The sequence below is a fragment of the Vulpes lagopus genome, chromosome 11, assembly GCF_018345385.1.
Source record: "Vulpes lagopus strain Blue_001 chromosome 11, ASM1834538v1, whole genome shotgun sequence".
NCBI lineage: Eukaryota > Metazoa > Chordata > Mammalia > Carnivora > Canidae > Vulpes > Vulpes lagopus.
In genome coordinates, this window is record NC_054834.1 from 65,244,663 (window position 1) to 65,263,537 (window position 18,875).

The 18,875-nt window shown below is 46.8% G+C and overlaps 1 protein-coding gene across 2 annotated transcripts in view; it reads right to left on the reverse strand.

Annotated features, from left to right (window-relative positions):
• Positions 1-18,875, reverse strand: part of PTPRJ (protein tyrosine phosphatase receptor type J) — a 137,155-nt gene that overhangs the window by 88,089 nt on the left and 30,191 nt on the right. Inside the window, exons 1-2 of one of the 2 annotated variants that reach the window (XM_041773463.1) lie at positions 9,820-9,868; positions 6,105-6,193 (exon numbers count right to left, since the gene is read on the reverse strand). The exons of the other annotated variant lie outside the window; for it this stretch is intronic. Of the exons in view, the coding sequence (XP_041629397.1) occupies positions 6,105-6,193; positions 9,820-9,853 (123 nt within the window). The 5' untranslated portion in view covers positions 9,854-9,868. Of the gene's footprint in view, positions 1-6,104; positions 6,194-9,819; positions 9,869-18,875 lie in introns of those variants that run through there. 2 annotated transcript variants of the gene reach the window in all.

The following is an 18,875-nucleotide window of genomic DNA, read 5'->3' on the forward strand; positions in this document are numbered from 1 at the left end:
ACTTCTAAAATGAATGGGTCAACTAAAATCGCAAGGAAATCCTGTGAGACACTTCAGCTACAGAGATTTATTTTATATCACATGTGCATAAGGTTTTTAAATAATAACTTTAATCATCACCGCCCTCCCCCAAAAAGGAGAAGAGAGAAACTGAACTTGAAAGTGAGAAGACATAAAACATCCCCTTTTTATTATTATTATTATTATTATTTGAAAGGAAAAACTGATAAAGGGAATCAGGAAGGGGTCCTTTCACTATGAAGCCAAAAGTCCTAAATCTGTAAATTTTCAAATCACATTTGACTAGTTCACATTGAAAAAGCCATAACCAAAAAAAAAAAAAAAAAAAAAAAAGCCATAACCAGAGAATATGACCCGTGAACAGCAAAGAAGTGACTTGACAGTAGCGACAATAGTCTGTGCATAGGAAACACTGTGTTAAGCACTTTACATACATGTTATCTTTCCGTATTACAGATTAGAAAACCGAGGTGAGGGTCAACTGGGTGGCTCAGCTAAGCATCTGCTTTCAACTCATGATCCTGGGGGTCCTGGGATCCAGCCCCATGACAGGCTCCCTGCTCAGTGGGGAGCCTGCTTCTCCCTCTCCCTCTGTAACCCCTCCTACTTATTCTCTCGCTCTCTCTCAAATAAATAAAATCTCTTTAAAAAAAAAAAAAAGAGGAGGAGGAGGAGGAGGAAGGAAAGAAGGAAGGAAGGGGAAGGAAGGGGAAGGAAGGGAGGGAGGGAGGGAGGGAGGACAGACCACGGTAAATGGTTTATAAGAAAGATATTGAGAAGTGGGGGCAACGGAGAGGAGGTCATATGGCCCTAGAGTATCTGCTAAAGAAGTTCACCCTTACAGAAGCAGCATTGCCAGAGCTCCTGGGAGAAAACTGGACCTCGTGTGGGATGCCCATCTTAGAAGATACACTGTCAATAAGAAATGACTAGGGCAGGACTGAGCAAGGCACACAGGGAATAGTTGAGATGACTAGAAACATTTAACCTAGAGAAGAAAAGACCAAATCAAAATGGTTGAGATGACTAGAAACATTTAACCTGGAGAAAAAAAGACCAAACATTTAACCTGGAGAAGAAAAGACCAAAGAGAATGAGCAAGATGCATGCAGGTTCCCTGTGTGTGACTCCAGGGGGACCAAACAGAATTCATGGGCAAGAGGTACAAGCAAGAAGACTCCCCCCACCCCTGTAAGAACCCTCTGATTATCAGCACCACATGAACAAAAGTCTGGTGTCTGCAAACAGATGCATCACTGAAATTACTTCATTCAGGTACCACCATCATCATGTTTGCCATAGTCACAAACCACCCACATTTTTATCTATCTATCTATCTATCTATCTATCTATCTATCTATCTATCTATTTTCTTTACATATTTTATGAAAATGAATCTAGCTTCACCCTATGTGATGCAATTCAAGAAACCAGGAGGTTCATCACTCTATGGGGTTTTTTTCCTCATATATATTAAAACAATGACTATTATAATAATCAACCAAGTTGTGTCTACTACCATCTCACACACCAGCAGCCCTACAACACCACATTTAGAACACCAGATCAGAAAAAGTCAAGCAAAACAGAAGACCATTGGCTGCTGAATTAAACAAGGTTCTAGGTGAAAACTGTCAATTCTCTCTGCGCATTTACTTCCTCACCTGCAAATGGATACAATCTAGTGTTCTATTAAGGTAGTTGTTAGGATTGTTTTTTAAAAACACCCCAGGTGCGCCTGGGTGGCTCAGTCAGTTAAGCATCTGTCTTTGGCTCAGGTCATAATGCTGGGGTCCTTGGATGGAGCCCCACACTGCATCACATCCGGCTCCCTGCCTGGAGGGGGAGTCTGCTTCTCCTTCTCCCTCTGCCCCTCCCAAAGCTCATGCTCTTTCTCTCACTCTCATTCACTCTCTCTCTCTCTCAAATAAATAAATAAAATCTTTCTTTTTAATTTTTTTAATTTAAAAAATATTGTTTAAAAATGCACCCCAGTGATAAACATGTTACCACCCCCACTGGTATTTTTCACATTGTTTTTGTAGAAAGAACTTAATGGTGTTCTAGTCCTTATTACTATGACCTAGTACATCTGTTCAGAACTATATAGAAGCTTCCCTGCACGGGAAGCAAGGTGAACAGCATATTCTCCAACTCTTCTTTTAACATCTCTGTTGTCCTAGTGAACAAATAATTATGCAATCCCAGGAAAACCAAGTTCCCCCATCCCTCAGAAAACAGGTAATAATACACCTTGATAGCAATTAGCACAACCATATGACATTCAGAACAGCTATCATAGGACACTAGCTCATCAAATTTCCCTCTGCAGTTGAAACTGCCAGAGCTGCTTTTAATTGAAAAATATAAAAATAGTCTGCTCTTCCAAACAACAATAAACGAGATTTGCTGCTGCTGATAAATTGCCAGGGGGGAAATAATGAAGTATACATTAAGAAACTTTCCAGAGAATAATACAGAGAAACTCTTAGCAATGACATATTCCCATTTAAAATCAGATCACCAGCAGTAGCACCCAAAAAAAAAAAAAAAAAAAAAGCCTATGTGGAGGTCCCACTATATAAACATATTACTTGAGTGAATCAAAGTCTGCCTGCTAAAGGAAGGGAAGAAGAAAAAGAAAATGAATTAAGTAGTACTGCTATTGTACCCATGAGGGATGAGCCTGAGTTGGGAAACCTGACCTGCTGGTGAGGGAGTCCCAACTCCCATGTACCATTTCTCACCACCCTCGCCGTGATAGAACATTTCACGACACAGACTTTCCATTCCACGGAGCCCCTAGATATGATTTTTGATCTGATGCTCAGCCGCAGATGGATGGTACCTTCTTCAATCATGCAGGAGCTCAGGGAGGTTTACTGAGAAGTGAAGGTATTCCCCAATGCGATAGGCAAATACCGCTTCAGGCATTGCATCTGGGGATGGATGACCCAAGGAATAATTTCTATTCATGATTTCAACTAAACAGCATTTCTTCCACAGCACTGACTTTCGATCAAGAATCTATGCTCCACCTGAGATGTGTTTCCACCTGGCATCATGCATGGTGATCTTGGCTGGTTTTCCCACCATCATCAGGCCTAGGGCATTCCGCTACCTACTAGGGTGACTTGACCTATTGGGTTCAAAGATCACTCCCTCTTTGAACTGGTCCTGGAATTTCCCCAGGGGCAGATTTGGAATATGAAGGAAAATAAAACGAAGAGCAGCTACCAGGATCTGCCAGGCTGTGTGCAAGGGCAGTTTCCATGGCTTTGCTCACTTAATTGTCCTGGGAGACCTCCACTGGGTAGAACTTTCACAGTCATCATTTTATACATTAGCCAGGTGCAGAGTAGGAAGGAGGGAGCCAGCTGACACCCCTCGATAAGGCAAGGAAGGGGCAGCATCAGCCTCGAGGCATCGCTCTTCCTGGCTCTGGGCTCTCCTGCCACCTCAACACTAGTGACACGGTTCTCTCCACCACTAAAGCGCAAATTCCCCATCCCATCCCATCCCCCGACAGGATCTGTGCCACCCATTTTCACCAACCGGAATGCCTCTGCACCTGTTCCAGCTAGCTAATCAATGTTTATTCAGTGCTCTTGCTGCCTGGGACAGACCAACTTATTCAATCAATAACCAACCAATCTAGTGCGGCCTCCCCACATGAGAAATAAATGCTGGAAATCAATATCTATCACACTGTCTTGTCTTCTTAAACTGAGTATAGGTGACTCTTGAACAACACAGGTTTCAGCTGCACGAGTCCACTTACATGCAGGGTTTTGGTTTATTTTGTGTTTTTCAATACAGTACAGTACTGTAAATGTAGCTTCTCTCCCCTGTGATTTTCTGAGTAACATTTTCTTTTCTCTAGCTTACTTTATTGTAAGAATACTGGCTAAAATATAGAGATAACATACAAAAAATGTCTTGATCAACTGTTTACGTTATCGGTAAGGCTTCCGGTCAATGGGAAGCTATTAGTAGTTCCCTTTCTAGGCATATTTTCAATTAAAAGAGGAGGAATGGGACGCCTGGATGGCTCAGTGGTTGAGAGGCTGCCGTTGGTTCAGAGTGTGATCCCGAGGTCTGAGGATCGAGTCCCACATCAGGCTCCTTGCAGGGAGCCTGCTTCTCCCTCTGCCTGTGTCTCTGCCTCTCTCTCTCTCTCTCTGTCTCTTATGAATAAATAAATAAAATCCTTTTTTAAAATAAATAAATAAATAAATAAATTTAAGGGGGGGTGAAGGGTCAGTGCCCCTAGCCCCAGCCTTGTACAGGAGTCAACTGTACTGAGTTTAATACTATTACCTTCATCATCCTCCAAGTCCTTTGAGGATGCCCAGTCATATTATTAGCAGCCCCTAGATACTGGGCTGAAGTGACACTTCCCAGGCCTGTTGAGACAGGGGCCTTCTGCACTCTCATTAGAAGCCAGGGACCCAAGGCTCCCTGGGGCCACTGAGGTGTTTAAACACCCGCTGCTTCTTTTTCCAGCTTTTCTGATCTCTACCCCGGCAGCCCATTCTTATGCAGTGGGCCTCTATTCCCTCCAATTTCCTGCTTCTCTGCTGCGGGATAGGAAGCCAGCATAGCCACACTTACTGGCCCAGTCTTGAAAAACGTGAAAAAGACTCTCCTCTGAGAAAAATATTAATGCATGCTTTGTGGGACTTCTATTTTTCTCAGCTTGTTCAGGTTTCTTTTTCCTGTGGTTTAGATAATTACTGTTTCCTGACCAGTGAGATCCAGAAAAAAGAGAGAGGCTCCCTAGAAGGCTTCCTCCGCTTTCAAATTTCCACATGAATTCACAGTCAGAGGGCCCATCCGCACAGTCTGAAATTTTCTGTCCTGGACAATAGGATGCAGAGAGTGAAAGCAAATGCTCTGGGCACATCCTACCAGGGGACCTGCAAGCGGGGATTTTCTGAGTACAGCCCGAGCCTCGCATTTGAGGAAGTCATCGGCACCATTGGCAAACGCATTGCCTTCCTTTCCTTCCCCCCATTGTTTGCAGAATGGTGTCTCCTCCAGGCTGGTGAGGACGGTTCCAGGCCAAGACTCCGTAATTGCCCTGGGGGAGGGGAAGGGGCTGGTTTTATCACAGGAAAGGACTCTCTGGGACTCCTTTCCAGGAGGCCTCCTAATCCCTTCTCTCTCTGGAAGAGAGAGACAGAACTGAGAAGGAAAGGAAAAGACAATCTTTCTACTTCCTTATTTTCTATATACCCACCACAAGTTTCGGATTTTCTAAACGGAAACTGAAGATTTACATTATTCAGCCTTTGCCTGAAGCCCATTCCCCTTTCAATGATGACCCTGGAAGTTATCCCCAACTGTGTTGAAGACCATCTGGCAACAATACAGCAGGGCTATCCTTATGAAACCAGCCCCTAACTAGTTCCCCATGAAGCTGGTCACAGTAAGAGAGGGCATCTAGGTTCAAAGCCAGACTCCTCCTCTACATCATTGTGTGGCCCAAAGTAGACATCACACCTGAACCTCCATCCCGCCACCTGTAGGACAATGATGGGGGCCCATTAGTGTAATTATGTTGTCAGACTTAAGGTATAAAATGCATAAGGGTTCTAAATGGATGGTGTGCAAGAACATCCCCTGTGAACACTCTGGTCTGTCCCAGAGCACTGGGAGTGGAGGCCCAGGCAGTGCAGGGGGTGTGGGATGTGGTTCTCATTCTCTGCTTGTTATGCATCCCCATGATATTTTTTTTAAGATTTTTTAAAATTTATTTATTCATAGAGACACACAAAGAGAGAGAGAGAGAAGAGGCAGAGACACAGGGAGAAGCAGACCCTATGCAGGGAGCCCAACATGGGACTCGATCCCGGGTCTCCAGGATCACACCCCGGGCTGCAGGCAGTGCTAAACCGCTGCGCCACCGGGGCTGCCCGCATCCGCATGATTTAAGCTTTTCCTGCAGTATTACTTTTGAATTTTTTTAAGAGAAGGCATTTCTTGGTTTTGAGAAATAAGGGCAGTAAATCCCAATCCTGCCCTGCAAATACGAACATCAGAATGGTAGAGCAGTTAAACGCCAGGATTCTGGAGCTCACCTGCCTGGGTTCGAATCCCAGCTCTCCATCTGGCAAATGTGTAGCCTCAGGAATGTCACTGACCCATTTCTGCCTCCATTGTCTCCTGTCTGCAAAAGGGGTGATAACAGCACATCGGGGCAAGATGAGAGTAAATTAGCATTCCGAACGTTCTGAGGACCGAGCCTGTGTCCTAGTAAGCACCACAGAAGTGTCTGCCATGGTCACCACTTCTAAGTAAGATAAGGCAAGAAAAGCACTTTGGAATCTGCCATCCACGATACAGACAGGTCACTGCATCACAGACAGACCCTCACTCTAGAAAGTTCTAAACTCTAGCAGAAGATCCACAATTTACAAACAGGAAAAAGACTTGCAGTTGTAGCAGAACTTGAAATGCAAATCTGCGTAATGGAGAAGAGCAGATGGGTACCATAAGGAGGGAGAAAGGAGACAAGAGGCATGCAGAGGAGGGCAGCGGGTCTTGGGAGTGACATCTCCTCCCTGAGGGACACACACTGAGGGGGCTCGGAAGCCTGCAAAGGGCCTGGAGAACCAAGCTTGCTGGCAGAGGCAGGTCTATGCTGCGCTGGGGCCAGAGAGAACCCCTGCCACCCCCCAGCTCCTCCTTTACGCTGGCTCAATGGTGGGGTTTATTCTTCACCCCTTGCTCAGGAGAAAAACATTCTGAGGATCTCAGAGGAGCAGAAAGGAGCTGGAGCAAGCCTGGCCTGACCAGGCAAAGCCAGGGTAGGCGCCTGAGCCATCATCCATGGTGGGCTAACCCTGCAGCCAAAATTTGCTGGGCCACAGCCCAGTCTCTGCCTCCCACTCGGCCCCTTCAGTCTCTGACCCCAAAGTCCCAACCCTTTCCACTTTCTGAACAAACCCTGCCCTTCAGGAAGAGAGACCTCCAGTTCCCCAGGGGAGGGGCTGCAGGAACGCCCCAGGACCAAGGACCTTCTCTTCCCTCCCCGCAGAAGAATTACTCATGAAGAAGAAAGAGGACTCATCTCACATCCTTAAAAACAAAACCGGGTGGAGAGGGCTAGGGAGAGGGGCCCAGTGTATTCTAAGAGAGGGGTGGAGAGGGCTAGGGAGAGGGCCCCAGTGTATTCTAAGAGACCCTGCCACACATATAAACTAAAAACCAGGAAACTGCGAGGCAGGGTGGCACTTGGAAGGCCTTAGAAAACTGGTTTCTAAATCCCCTCCAAAACTGAAAGTGAACTTCAGGCTCCTACTTAAGAGCTGGCCTTTCAAGGAGCAGAAAAAATCAACTCTTAGGCAGCAGAAAAATCACGGAGAATCACAACCAAAGCCAAAGCATGAGCTCTTTAAAAAAAAAAAAAAAAAAAAAAAAACACACATAAGCTGAGAACTTTCTACAACAAATGCCAGAGTTTTAGCTTGGGAGAAAAACAGAAGCCTTTGGGTAAAATAAACACAAGGGGGAAAAAGTTCCCCTAGCATAAACCAAGGGGAACCTCCTTCCTGCAGATCAAGTTCTGACCTTTATGTGAACTCTAAATAACTAGCTCATGATTTCGCAAAGCAAGAGGAATGGCAAGCATTTTGAATGATGCTAAAAATCTTAGTTCTCCTCTGGCTTTTTGTTAGGCAGCCAAGTGTATCAGTCAGAGCAAAAGTAGCTAAAAAATGTGTACTTCCCTCTGTCAGGAAAGACCGGTAAAGGGGACCGCGAACAGCCACCCTCTGGCAGCCTGTGCCGGACACCGCCCTTCATGTGAAAACCAGAATTTTCAATGAGAACAGAGCAAGGAAGGCCAATAGCCTTTCATTGCTCTGGCAGCAAATATTTAGTGAGAACCTACAATGTGCTGGTCACAATTTTAGAGCAGTGAACAAGACAGACAAACACCTCTCTCCTTGGGGCTAACTTCTCTCCAAAGTGGGATTTTTAAACAAAGGCATCAAAGAACAAAGCCAGTTCTCTGGCTTTCACAATGGAAAGGACATCTAAGACATTCTCTCACACCCTCATTCATGCCTGTAAATCTGTTCTCAACCCAGCCCCTATTTCTGCCTAGTTAGTGGCCTGGAATCCACACCAACTCACTGCCTCCGCATCCAGCCAAGTGCACAACGTAGACAACCTGCCCAGGCACAAATCTTAGCCCCAGGCTGGTCAGGAATAGCCCTAACCGAGGGATGAGCCTGTTGCCAAAACTGACAGGGAGGAGGGACCAGATAGGAACCTGTATCTGAGAAAGTGCTCCAGACAGAAAGCTGTTCAAGGACAAAGCAGTCTGTCTTACTATTCAGTGCTCGTTCCTTTGTGAGTATTTCTCTAGAACCTATCCATCCCTCGCTGGCTATTTCTGTCTCCATCTTCACTGAGGTTGGTATAGGGTAGGAGATCAGTAAATGAAGTCACTGCCAATGTGGCTGATCATGAAATAACAGTAAGAACAGACCATGAGTATAGGCCAGGCATTTTTCTAAACAACCTATAAGTTGGTGCCCATTATTATCCTCACCTGACAGGTGATTAGACCAAAAGAAAAAAAAAGAACATAGCCAAACAACCTGGAGTTGTCACCAATTTTGTAAAAGCTAACATGGAAACAAGTAAGGGGTTGGTTTGCCTCAAAGGACAAGTCTCCAGAAGCAGGCAGCCCAGGACACTCAGAGCTGCTCGAGGCTCCTTCCTGCCCACATGTTTCAGGACAGGAGTTGTACTTTCAGGAGAGGAGCCATAGGGCAGCCCTGGTGGCGCAGCGGTTTAGCGCCGCCTGCAGCCCGGGGTGTGATCCTGTAGACCCGGGATCGAGTCCCACATCGGGCCTCCTGCGTGGAGCCTGCTTCTCCCTCTGCCTGTGTCTCTGCCTCTCTCTCACTCTCTCTGACTGAATAAATAAATAAATCTTTAAAAAAAAAAAAAAAGGAGAGGAGCCATAGAGGGACCTCATTTCCCTCATCAGGGTCCCGGTGCCGTCACAGGCCCTGGGGAGAGGGGGTGCCCCAGGAGAGTCCACTCTCCCTCCTCTGCCTCGATTTCCACTTCCATCCAATGGAGATCACGATCCTATCTATCTTACTAAAGGGGCCCAGAGAAGTGCTGGACTCCCAGACGCAGTGTCACAGTAGCTAACTACTGTGCTTATTAGCAGCCACACTCGGGGCAGAAGGGCACAGCCTACAAGCAAACAGGTTCGATCCCCCCACACAGGGCTCTCCCTGGAGCTTTACCCAATGGTGATCACACACAACCATTTGCTACAACGGCGTCACGTGGCTACCCCTACAACAAGTGACACTGGAAGAAGCAGGCTTCCACCAGGGAGGAGATGGGAGACCAGGAGCTGAGAAGGAAATCAGCAGTGTCCACCCAAGAATGCAGCCAGGATGGACCCCAGGCACTGTGTCCCCAAAGGAAGACACCTGGGGGGCAGGTGGAGCAGTGCACAGCCTCTGCACCTTCTGAGGCTCCCTAAGAAGCCACCAGGTACACAGGACACAGAGCCCCTTTGCCACCCGTTAATCTGCAAAAGGGAAGATCAGAAAAAGAGGCAGGATAGAAGCGCTCTTCCCTATGAAGGGGCTGGGAGCTCCCAGGTGCTCAAGGGACACAGAGCCCAGGGAATCTCTACAATCATACTTTTTCTAACAAATTGGGTTGAGGTGGAGGTTCTAATCAAAACAGGAAAAGGCTTAAGGGCTTCTTCCAGACTTACTGAAATTAATAGGAGCTGCTCAAAAAGTCTGGCATTACCTCCCTGCTTCCGACTTCTCCTTCCATCCTGCATCTTTCCAAGTTTGTGGGTGGGAAAAGCAAATGTTTGTTCTTGGAACATACTGGTTTATTTTGTTGTTTGTGTGGCAACATGAGCTTGGATCCTTTTTAAAGAAAAAAAACAGCTTCTATAAGTTATGAAAAAGCAATGCACAGGAACTCAATCTTTGTTTGCAGTACGCCATACGCACTTTCACGGAAAAGAGTCTTCATGAACCAGCAAGCTTCTTGGTTATAAACAGGACTTCTCGAAAATGTTTTTCAAAAGATAAAATTGCATTCAAATGTTGTCTCATTAACCCACCTCTTGAATTCTCAGTAACCCTTAGGCCCAGTCATTTTGATTTTTGCTAATATCAAAAATCTACCTTAGACCTACAGAGAAACACACACGTACCTCTACTTTCAAAAGCCTGATGTAATCTAGTTAACCCAAAAAGCAAGTTAATTTGGGGGAAATCATCCATTTAACAGGCATCCTCACGTGACAAAATTTCCCTTCCACAGAGAAGGCTTCCTAGGACCCCATGGCCAAAGAGCACTCCCATTAACTAGGCACAAAGCTCCTTTACAGCCTCAATCAAAATTGGGCTCAATGATCCTCACTGTGATTTGGGTTGAGGGGGGGTTGGTGCAGTGGTTAAGAGCTGGCTCTTGGAGCGGACACTTAGGGCTAAAGCCAGGTGTGTCTCCTTGGTTCAGCCACATTTCCTTTCTTTGCCTGTTTCCTCACCCGGAGATAAAGGCAATGACAGGGGCTGCCTTGCTGGGTGGTTGTGAGGAAGCTCTTGGCACAGTGCCAGGCATACAGCGAGAGCAATGGAAGTGGTACGCCATCATTTCACCCAGGAGGCCTCAGACCCATGAACTTGGGGCAGCAAATGTGTCTGGTCCTGCTCCAACCCCAGTGCACACAGCACAATCTCCAATAGCTGTTACAAGGCCATATTCTGAACCTTCTTTGCTCTAGAGGCACTTCCCTAGAGGCTAGAAATGCATCGGTCAACAAAACAGACTAGGCTCCTGAGAGAGCCAACATTCTAATTCAGGGAAGGGTGATACAGTATCAGAGGTAGTGTGTGCTACAGGGAACAAGTAGAGCAGATGGGGCACCTGGGTGGCTCAGTGGTTGAGCGTCTGCCTTTGGCTCGGGTAGTGATCCTGGGATCGAGTCCCACATCGGGCTCCTCACAGGGAACCTGCATCTCCCTCTGCCTGTGTCTCTGCCTTTCTCTCTGTGTCTCTCATGAATAAATAAAATCTTAAAAAAAAAAAAAAAGTAGAGCAGACAAGGGAAGATCAGGAGTGCTGCTGTAAATGGGGACGTCAGGGCAGGCTGCTCTAGAAGGAGGAGGAAGTGCAGGAGAACGCTGTGCAGTACATGGGGCGGGTGATCTGAGCAAAAGGAACTGTGGTGCAAAGCCCCGAGGCAGGAGTGTGTGGCTGTGCCAAGAGAGCAGGGCTGAGGGTGGAGAAAGAGGAGGTAAGGGGGTTAGAGGGCCATGGGGTCAGACGGACAGGACCTTGGGAGGACCCTGTCTGTTCCTCTGGGGGAAAACAGGGAATCACTGCAGGGTTTACAGCAAAGAAAGGACATGGTTTTCAGGTTTTAAAGCACTTCACTTTTAAAAAGGATCTACTGGCTGCCTCATTGAAAAGAAACTGAGAAAAGACAAAGGTAGAAGTTAAGAGAGTAGTAGGGAGACACCTCCTCCACCCCCTCTACCCCCCCACCCCCACCCCACACACAGATACACGGTAATCCAGGCAAGAGCTGTGGTGTTTGTGCCCAGCACAGGAGTCGGGAGATGTCAGAAGTAGTTGGATTCTGGATCTGCTTTGAGGGTCGAGCCTACAGACTGGCAGGTAGACAGATACAGGATTTGAAGAAACAGAATCAAAGATGACTCAAAGGTTTTGGGTATAAGCAAATGGAAGGATGAAACAGCCATGAGCTGTGCTGGGGGAAACTGGGTAGGCCCATGAGGTAGCAGTGGGTTTTTTTTTTATTATTATTATTATTGTTGGGTGTTTTGGAGGAATGGGGCGGGGGGATATTTCTTTAAATAGTGATTGTGGCTGATCTGCTTCTTCCCCACTTCTAATCTCCAAAAAAGGATTTTCCCTTCAAAACTCCTTGCTTCCATCTGCCTCTCCACCCAGCATTTCCCCTCATGCAGAAGTGATTTATCTCACTCTGGTGGCCAATTCCTCCACCCAGAAGCTCCATGGGGGGCTGTCGCTGCCACCACCCTCATCATCCTGTGTGAGGTCATCCCTGGGGGCTCAAGCTGCCCAAGACCATGTGGGTACATCTGTCTAATGACAGCTCTACCAGGAAGCCCATGCTGTCCCACACCTAAGCCACATCCTCCAATCAAGCCTTCATCAGTAACAATGGGTGATATTTTGATCTTTGCCTTCTTAACCTGTGCCTCTCTCTTAAGTGGTTCTGAAATCTAAAAAACAGGTACAGTGTTTAAACACCAACAATAAGCACCTCAGGGCATTTAAAATAACAACTACCATTTGTCCAGAGATTTACAGCTCACTGGAACCTCATAAGAATTCCCTGGTATCATCAATTAATCAGCAACTGAGTCCTAAACACCATGCTAAGCTATGAAGGGTAGGGCAAGGGAGGGAAGTCTCAGGGAACAGCACGATTTCACAGTTGAGAAGGCAGCTCAGAGAGTTAAGTATTTTGCAATAGCCACACCATCAGGAGGTGACACACGGGCATGCCACTCAGTCCACGCTTCTCAAGTTCATGCTCTTTTCATACACATGTGCTGGGTGACTTTGGTTAAGTTACTTAACCTCTCTGTGCCTGAGTTTTATCATCTACAAAACAGAGATTATGACATCACCTACCTTGCTTATTGCAAGGATGAAATGAGTTCACTGATAGAAAATACTCGGAAGAATAACTGACAAATAGCAAGCCTACAATAACTGTCATCATCACCATTACTATTATGATTACCACACTGCCTCTCTAGTAATTAAGATAACTACCATCACTAAAGATTTACTCCGAGCCAAGAATTGTACACAGAGTGCTTTACTTGCATTAACTCACTGAACTCTTAAAACAATCCATGAGTTTTGTCCCCATTTTACTCTCCGGAATCTGGGCCTCAGAGAGCAAGACTAAGTGTACTGGCTAGAGCTCACACAAGCACTAATTATCAAAGTCAGAAACTGAACTCAGGTCTTAGTGAGCAAGTTTCCTGCCAGAAACATATTTACTGCCTAAAATAAAGCAAATGTGTGCTTCTGAGTTCTACACAAATGTTTAAAATACATGCAGAATCAAGGGCACCTCCCTGATACACAAGCTCCTTTTAAGGAGCCTAAGCCCAAAAGAACAAAAGAGGAAAAAAACTCCACAATTCTTGTTAACTTCATCCACAGTATATGATACTAATCACCCCAGACCACATCCTATACGCACCACAACCTAAAAACCCACTTCCTCCCAGAACACATCCCGGGGAGCAAAAGTCAACATCCAGCTCCAGTTTCTCCAAGAACACCTTGTATGTTGACCTATGCATGCCAACAAGTAACTGAGCTGGAAAAACATTCTCCGAACGCCTGGAAAGGGATCAGAGTGCCTTGGATTGAAATACATCTCCTCTTCAATGCTGAGAAGCTGAGAGCCAAGCTAGCTAGCCAGCATCCTGCTGCATTCTGAGATCAGCGTCACAGACCAGAGACAAGCTGGCCCCAGTGGCCTCTTCTGGATCTGACTTCAGGGACCTATCTTGGTCACCTGATCCTGAGACATACCAGTGGAATGGAACCCTCATACCCCCAAGGCCTGTGCATATGATGGCAGAAGGAGCATCTGTCAGCATGCCTTGGAAGCTAATCTGCCTTGAAGTATGGACCTATGGGCCCTATTGAGGATTGGGGGCAGGGAGACGACTGGTTTTCACATGTTGATCACAAGACCAGCCCTCAAGCCTCCCAAGGTCAGAATTCATCAGAAACATTCTAGAGAGAATGTAACTGTCACACTGGAGTAGGAGGGTGAGAAGGGGGAATGGCCACAGAGACCAAGAAAGAAAAGCAAGAAGTTGAGTATATGTTAACCCCAGAGATCTGGTGAGAGAATCACTGTTGTATCAAAAGTTTCATGCTTACAGGCAATAGGCCAGGCAAAAATGCAGTCCCACTGCCACGAAAGAATCCATAATCTGCTAATAGCAAGCCCTGATCGCTCTGAGGGGTATCTGTCTATGGCCCATATGTGCCAGGCACCATGCTAGGATATTTCCCATAAAAATGTAATTTCCTACTTTTCTTGGGGAAAAAAAAAAGATCTGCAACACAGGGCCAAATTCTCAGGTGACAACAAGGGCCAGGGCTGAAGGAGCAGCTGCCTCCTGAGAGGCTTGACCTCTCCAACTCATCCCCAGAGCCCCCAGCCCACGTCCCTCATTTATGTGGCTGCCAGGCCCCTGTAGACAGTGGCCAAGGCATAGCATAAAGTAAGTACGCATCATATAAAGTGAGGTGACGTGAGATGGTACAGCTGCTCAGCCATCACTAGTTTCTACGATACTGCCAGTGTTTACTACATTGGAAGATTTGGGATACCACTTCCCTGTGACCTGGAGAATTCATGAAGGATGTGTCATTGATGCCAGTAATATGGATCCAGCCCTCTTGGGCAAACACACTTGATGCTCCCCAAGGCTCTTCTCCATGCCATGCATCCATGTGTCCCACTCCCAATGATTAAGTAGCTCCTCCTTCCCAAGAAATATCAATTAATGAAGGGAGGCAGATACATGAGATCTCCAGGCTCGGCTGGCCTCAGAGGCTCTTCCACCAACCAGAGGCTACAAGTCTTTGTTAAGCAGGCTGACGCCAGGAATGGCAAATGCCTGCCCCCAAGGGAACCATATTCCCACATTTCAAGAACCTGAAAATTGTCCATCTCTGCTCCCAACACACATTCACAGTTGAATCATGACTCCATTACATCACAGACTAAGAATAAACACAAAGCTCAGCATGGCTGTAAATGCGCTATCTCATGTCTTTCCAGACTCACTCCCACCCTCGTGGATCCAGGGGCCAACCTACAGGCAATTGTAGACACTAGTGAGAGAGTCCAGGACAAGACAAAATTCTGCCCTGAGGACGCATAAGCACTTGACCTTCCTACTTGGCTGAGTACCCCCACCATCAATGCTTTCATCAAGGCATTAAGATTCATCCAGGGTGCACCATATCTCAGCTCATAGGTAATGCATGTTACTCTCATTACCACATTTTAGTAGGACTTTCACCTGCCTGTTTAACTGATGAGAAAACTCAGACTCAGCAAAGTTAAAGCAACTTGCTCAAACTCATAAAGGGAACTAGAATCCAAACCCAGGAAGTCTGACTCCTGAACCCATGGTGAAAATGCCAGGGAAGCATCATTTCTTGATTTTCAGATGAGGAAGCTGAGTCTCACAAAGTCTCTGAGATGCGTGCAAGATGATAAATCTAAGAAGAGGCCTCACTCCCAAGCCCACTTTCTTCCTGGCTGCCTCCCTAGGAGCCTGCATTTTCTCTGTTTTCTTCCCCATCTCCCCTCACAGCACCTCTCAGCCTCTGCACTGCTGGCCTCTGGGGCTGGATCACCCACTGTTGTGGGAGCTGTCCTGGGCACCGTGCAGCTCTCACCAGCATTCCCACCCTCTCTCTACCCATTCGATGCCAAGAGCAACCTTTGGATGCTCTGCCTCCTTTGTCATGACACCAAAAGCGTTTCCCTCAATATTGCCAAATGACCCCTGGGTGGCAAAATCACCTCCAGCTGTGAACCACACAGAATACCGAGGGCGGGGCCCAGGACTGTGTGGCAGGGGAGACACAGACTGGTGGTAGAGTGCTGGGCCTCACGTCCCAGCCCTGCTCTTGGCATGTGCCTCAGTCTCCTTCTGTATGAGATAAGAATGATACTGCACTTGCTTCCCAGAGCTGATGTGGAGAATAAATGAAAGTAGTTCTGCAAAGCAGGCCGGCCAGTAGTAGCTGGCTCAGTCACCACTCAACCACTGTTAGTTATTGGTAGTGTAATGTCCAGTTGAGACCCACCTCGCAGTGACCTGGAATCCCTCTCTGAAAACCAGGAGCAGGTTTTTCCACGTTTACAGACAAACACCATCATCAGAAGAACCATTTTCCTTATGCCATGACAAGGGGGAAAATATGATCAAGTGAATTCCTGTAAGTCAGTGAAAGGGGAAGGAAGTAGGGAAGGAAGGAAGAGAGGAAGAAAGAGGGAGATGGGGTGGGGAAAGAGAGGAGGGGAGGGAGGAGGGGGTAGGAGGAGGAAGAAGGAAAGAAAAAGGAAGGAAGGTAGGGGGTAGGAAGGAGTGAAGGAGGGAAGGAGGGAGGGGGGCAGGCAAGTACAAACAACTCAGCCTAGAGGTCAAACAGGGAATCTTCCAGCTCAAGCCTGAGTCCCAGCGGCCCACCACACAGCCCTGAAGCCATGAGTGACTCTGCACACACACAGACACAAGGATGCACACACATAAACACACACGTGTGCACAGACACTGTACACAGTCACACACAACTGTCACAAGCAGAGCAACACCACAATGACCACACTTTAAAATACAGAAATACCAGAAATAACTAAATGCCCAGCAATAGAAGAATTAAATTAAATGTCAGAACAGACTCTGGGCTATGACACCGTTAACAATGCTTCAAAAGAATGATCACCCACATGGAAATGTGCTCACAACAAGGCGTCAAGTGAGGCAGACAAGATACAAAATACTACACATGCAGTATGATCAGCTGGTAACATAAGGACCCTGGGGGATAAAGCCATAAGGGAATACAGTCAAATGTTAACGATGTTGCAACGCCTGGGTGGCTCAATCCATTAAGCATCTGCCTGGGGGTCCCAGGATTGAGCCCTGCATCCGGCTCCCTGCTTCTCCCTCCGCCCCCAACCACGCCCGCTGGTGCTCTCTCGCACTTGCTCTCTCTCAAATAAATAAAAAAAAATCTTTTTTAAAAATGTTAACAATGTTGATCCCTAGATAGCAGATTAGAGGAGTTCTGTTTCTTCTATATACTTTCCTTCTTTTCTCCAGTTCTGCATCTCCAGTGACCACCGGAGGCAGGAAAGCCTTGTTGGTAAGTGTAGGTTGGAATCCCATGTGATCCAGTGCCTGGTATTTAACTGCGCCTAGTTAATAACACTGCTAATAATAGCAGGGACTCTGAATGGTAGCCATTACTATTATTGCTTTTATTATTGGAGGAGGGAGTTAAGCCCTAGAAATAAAGATCACAGATATTATGGGATAAGAAGATACCATCAGTTAATTAGCTGTCACCCCGAAGGAGTTATGTTAATATTTCAAGAAGATAGCAACATTCACCAGGTGCGTTTGTGAAAGTCTTCTGTTAAGAGTTACCAAGACGCACCAGTGACCCATTTCCTGAAAACCAGCCACTCTCAAGAGAGGTACCAAACCCGTGCCCCAAAGGCTACATACAGAAAGGGGCACACTCCACCTCGCCTTAGATGGGTGTTGCTAAAAAAAAGCACATATAAAGGGACGTTGCAAACGTGCTCTATTTATGACATAGCAGGAGGGAACTCTGCTTCACAGAATCCGAAAAAATGGATTTATAACCTCTATGATCAGAAGATCAAAAATAAAACAAAAAACTCCCTAATTTTGCTCTTCTTGAGATTTTTTTACAGACTGGATTTTCTTAGTACCAGACATCTCAGCAAATGACACACTCCAGTGTTTCACTAAGTCTCCAAATCAACGCTCAGAGGCTTCGGATACAACCCAGCCCATTGTAGGCACCGATGCACTTTGAGGGAGGCATGTGTGGACCAACAGAACCTATCCATTAAGGAAAAGAAATCAAATTTGACAAAACACAACAGGCTTACCAGGCAGGTGTGTGAAAACAAACTCACTCCAGCTTGTGTACACACAAGCACAAAACGCACACTTCTCAAATCCTCTGACCGACAGGGAATGGCTCTGAAACCTGAAAAGCCCGTTCACCAGGGGCCTCACAGAACATACAGGAATGTTCTGCCCACTGTATATGCTCCACGTGTCAGAAGCGGCTCAAAAGAGGTCCTTCTCATTGTCGCCTGGTTCTCCTCAACAAAAAGTGCTTTTCGCCACAAAACTTCAATAAACGTAAGGTGGTGATTTTTCCCCCCCACAAGCTTCTAGACAAAGTATGTTAAGGGGAGGTCCAGGATGAGGCTTCCAAGGGGCCTGCAGTGTGATTTCAATTTCATTGTGCGAGGCTATCCCCACAGAAAGCCCGTTGTCAATCAGTGTCAATCTGTCCTCCCACACAGAGGGCCGGAGCTACGGCACCAGGCTGGGGTTTTCTAAGACAGGCCTGACTTTCAATGTTCTTCCTTTCTCTGTCCCCACACATCTGGGCTCAGAGTCTGAAATGGTCACCAGAACTCTGTGGTTGTCATTTGGGTGTGGGTTTGTCTCCTTGGGGGATATCTGGCAATGTCTAGAGACACTGGTGTTTCAGTGGTCACCCCTGGGCAGGTGAGGCAGGGTCTGAGGATGGGGAGGGGTGCTATGGGCATCTAGTGTGCAAGCCAGAGGGGACATCCTACAAGGCACAGGTCAGCTCCCACAACATAGACTCATCTGGCCCCAGACGTCAACGGGGCCCAGGTGGAGAGGCCCTCCACAACTCCAGGGGAAGCTGAGGGAGCCTCAAAATAAAACTGCATGCCTCAGGAGTTTGCTGGAACTCACTGGAAGAGGAGGTTTATTCCAAAGCAGAACTGTGCTCCTCTGGGGAGGGCTTTGGCCTGCCAGGCCGTGCTATGGGCTAAGACAGCGATGGACTCTTCAGGCCAGCTTCTTCAGCTGCCAAATGGAGACAACAGAAATACCTGCCTCCCTGGACCTGGGTGAAAACAGGGTGGGGATGCATATATAAAAGATTCAGAGTGTCCCAGTACCCTGCACACTGCAAACTCAAAATACACGAGAGAC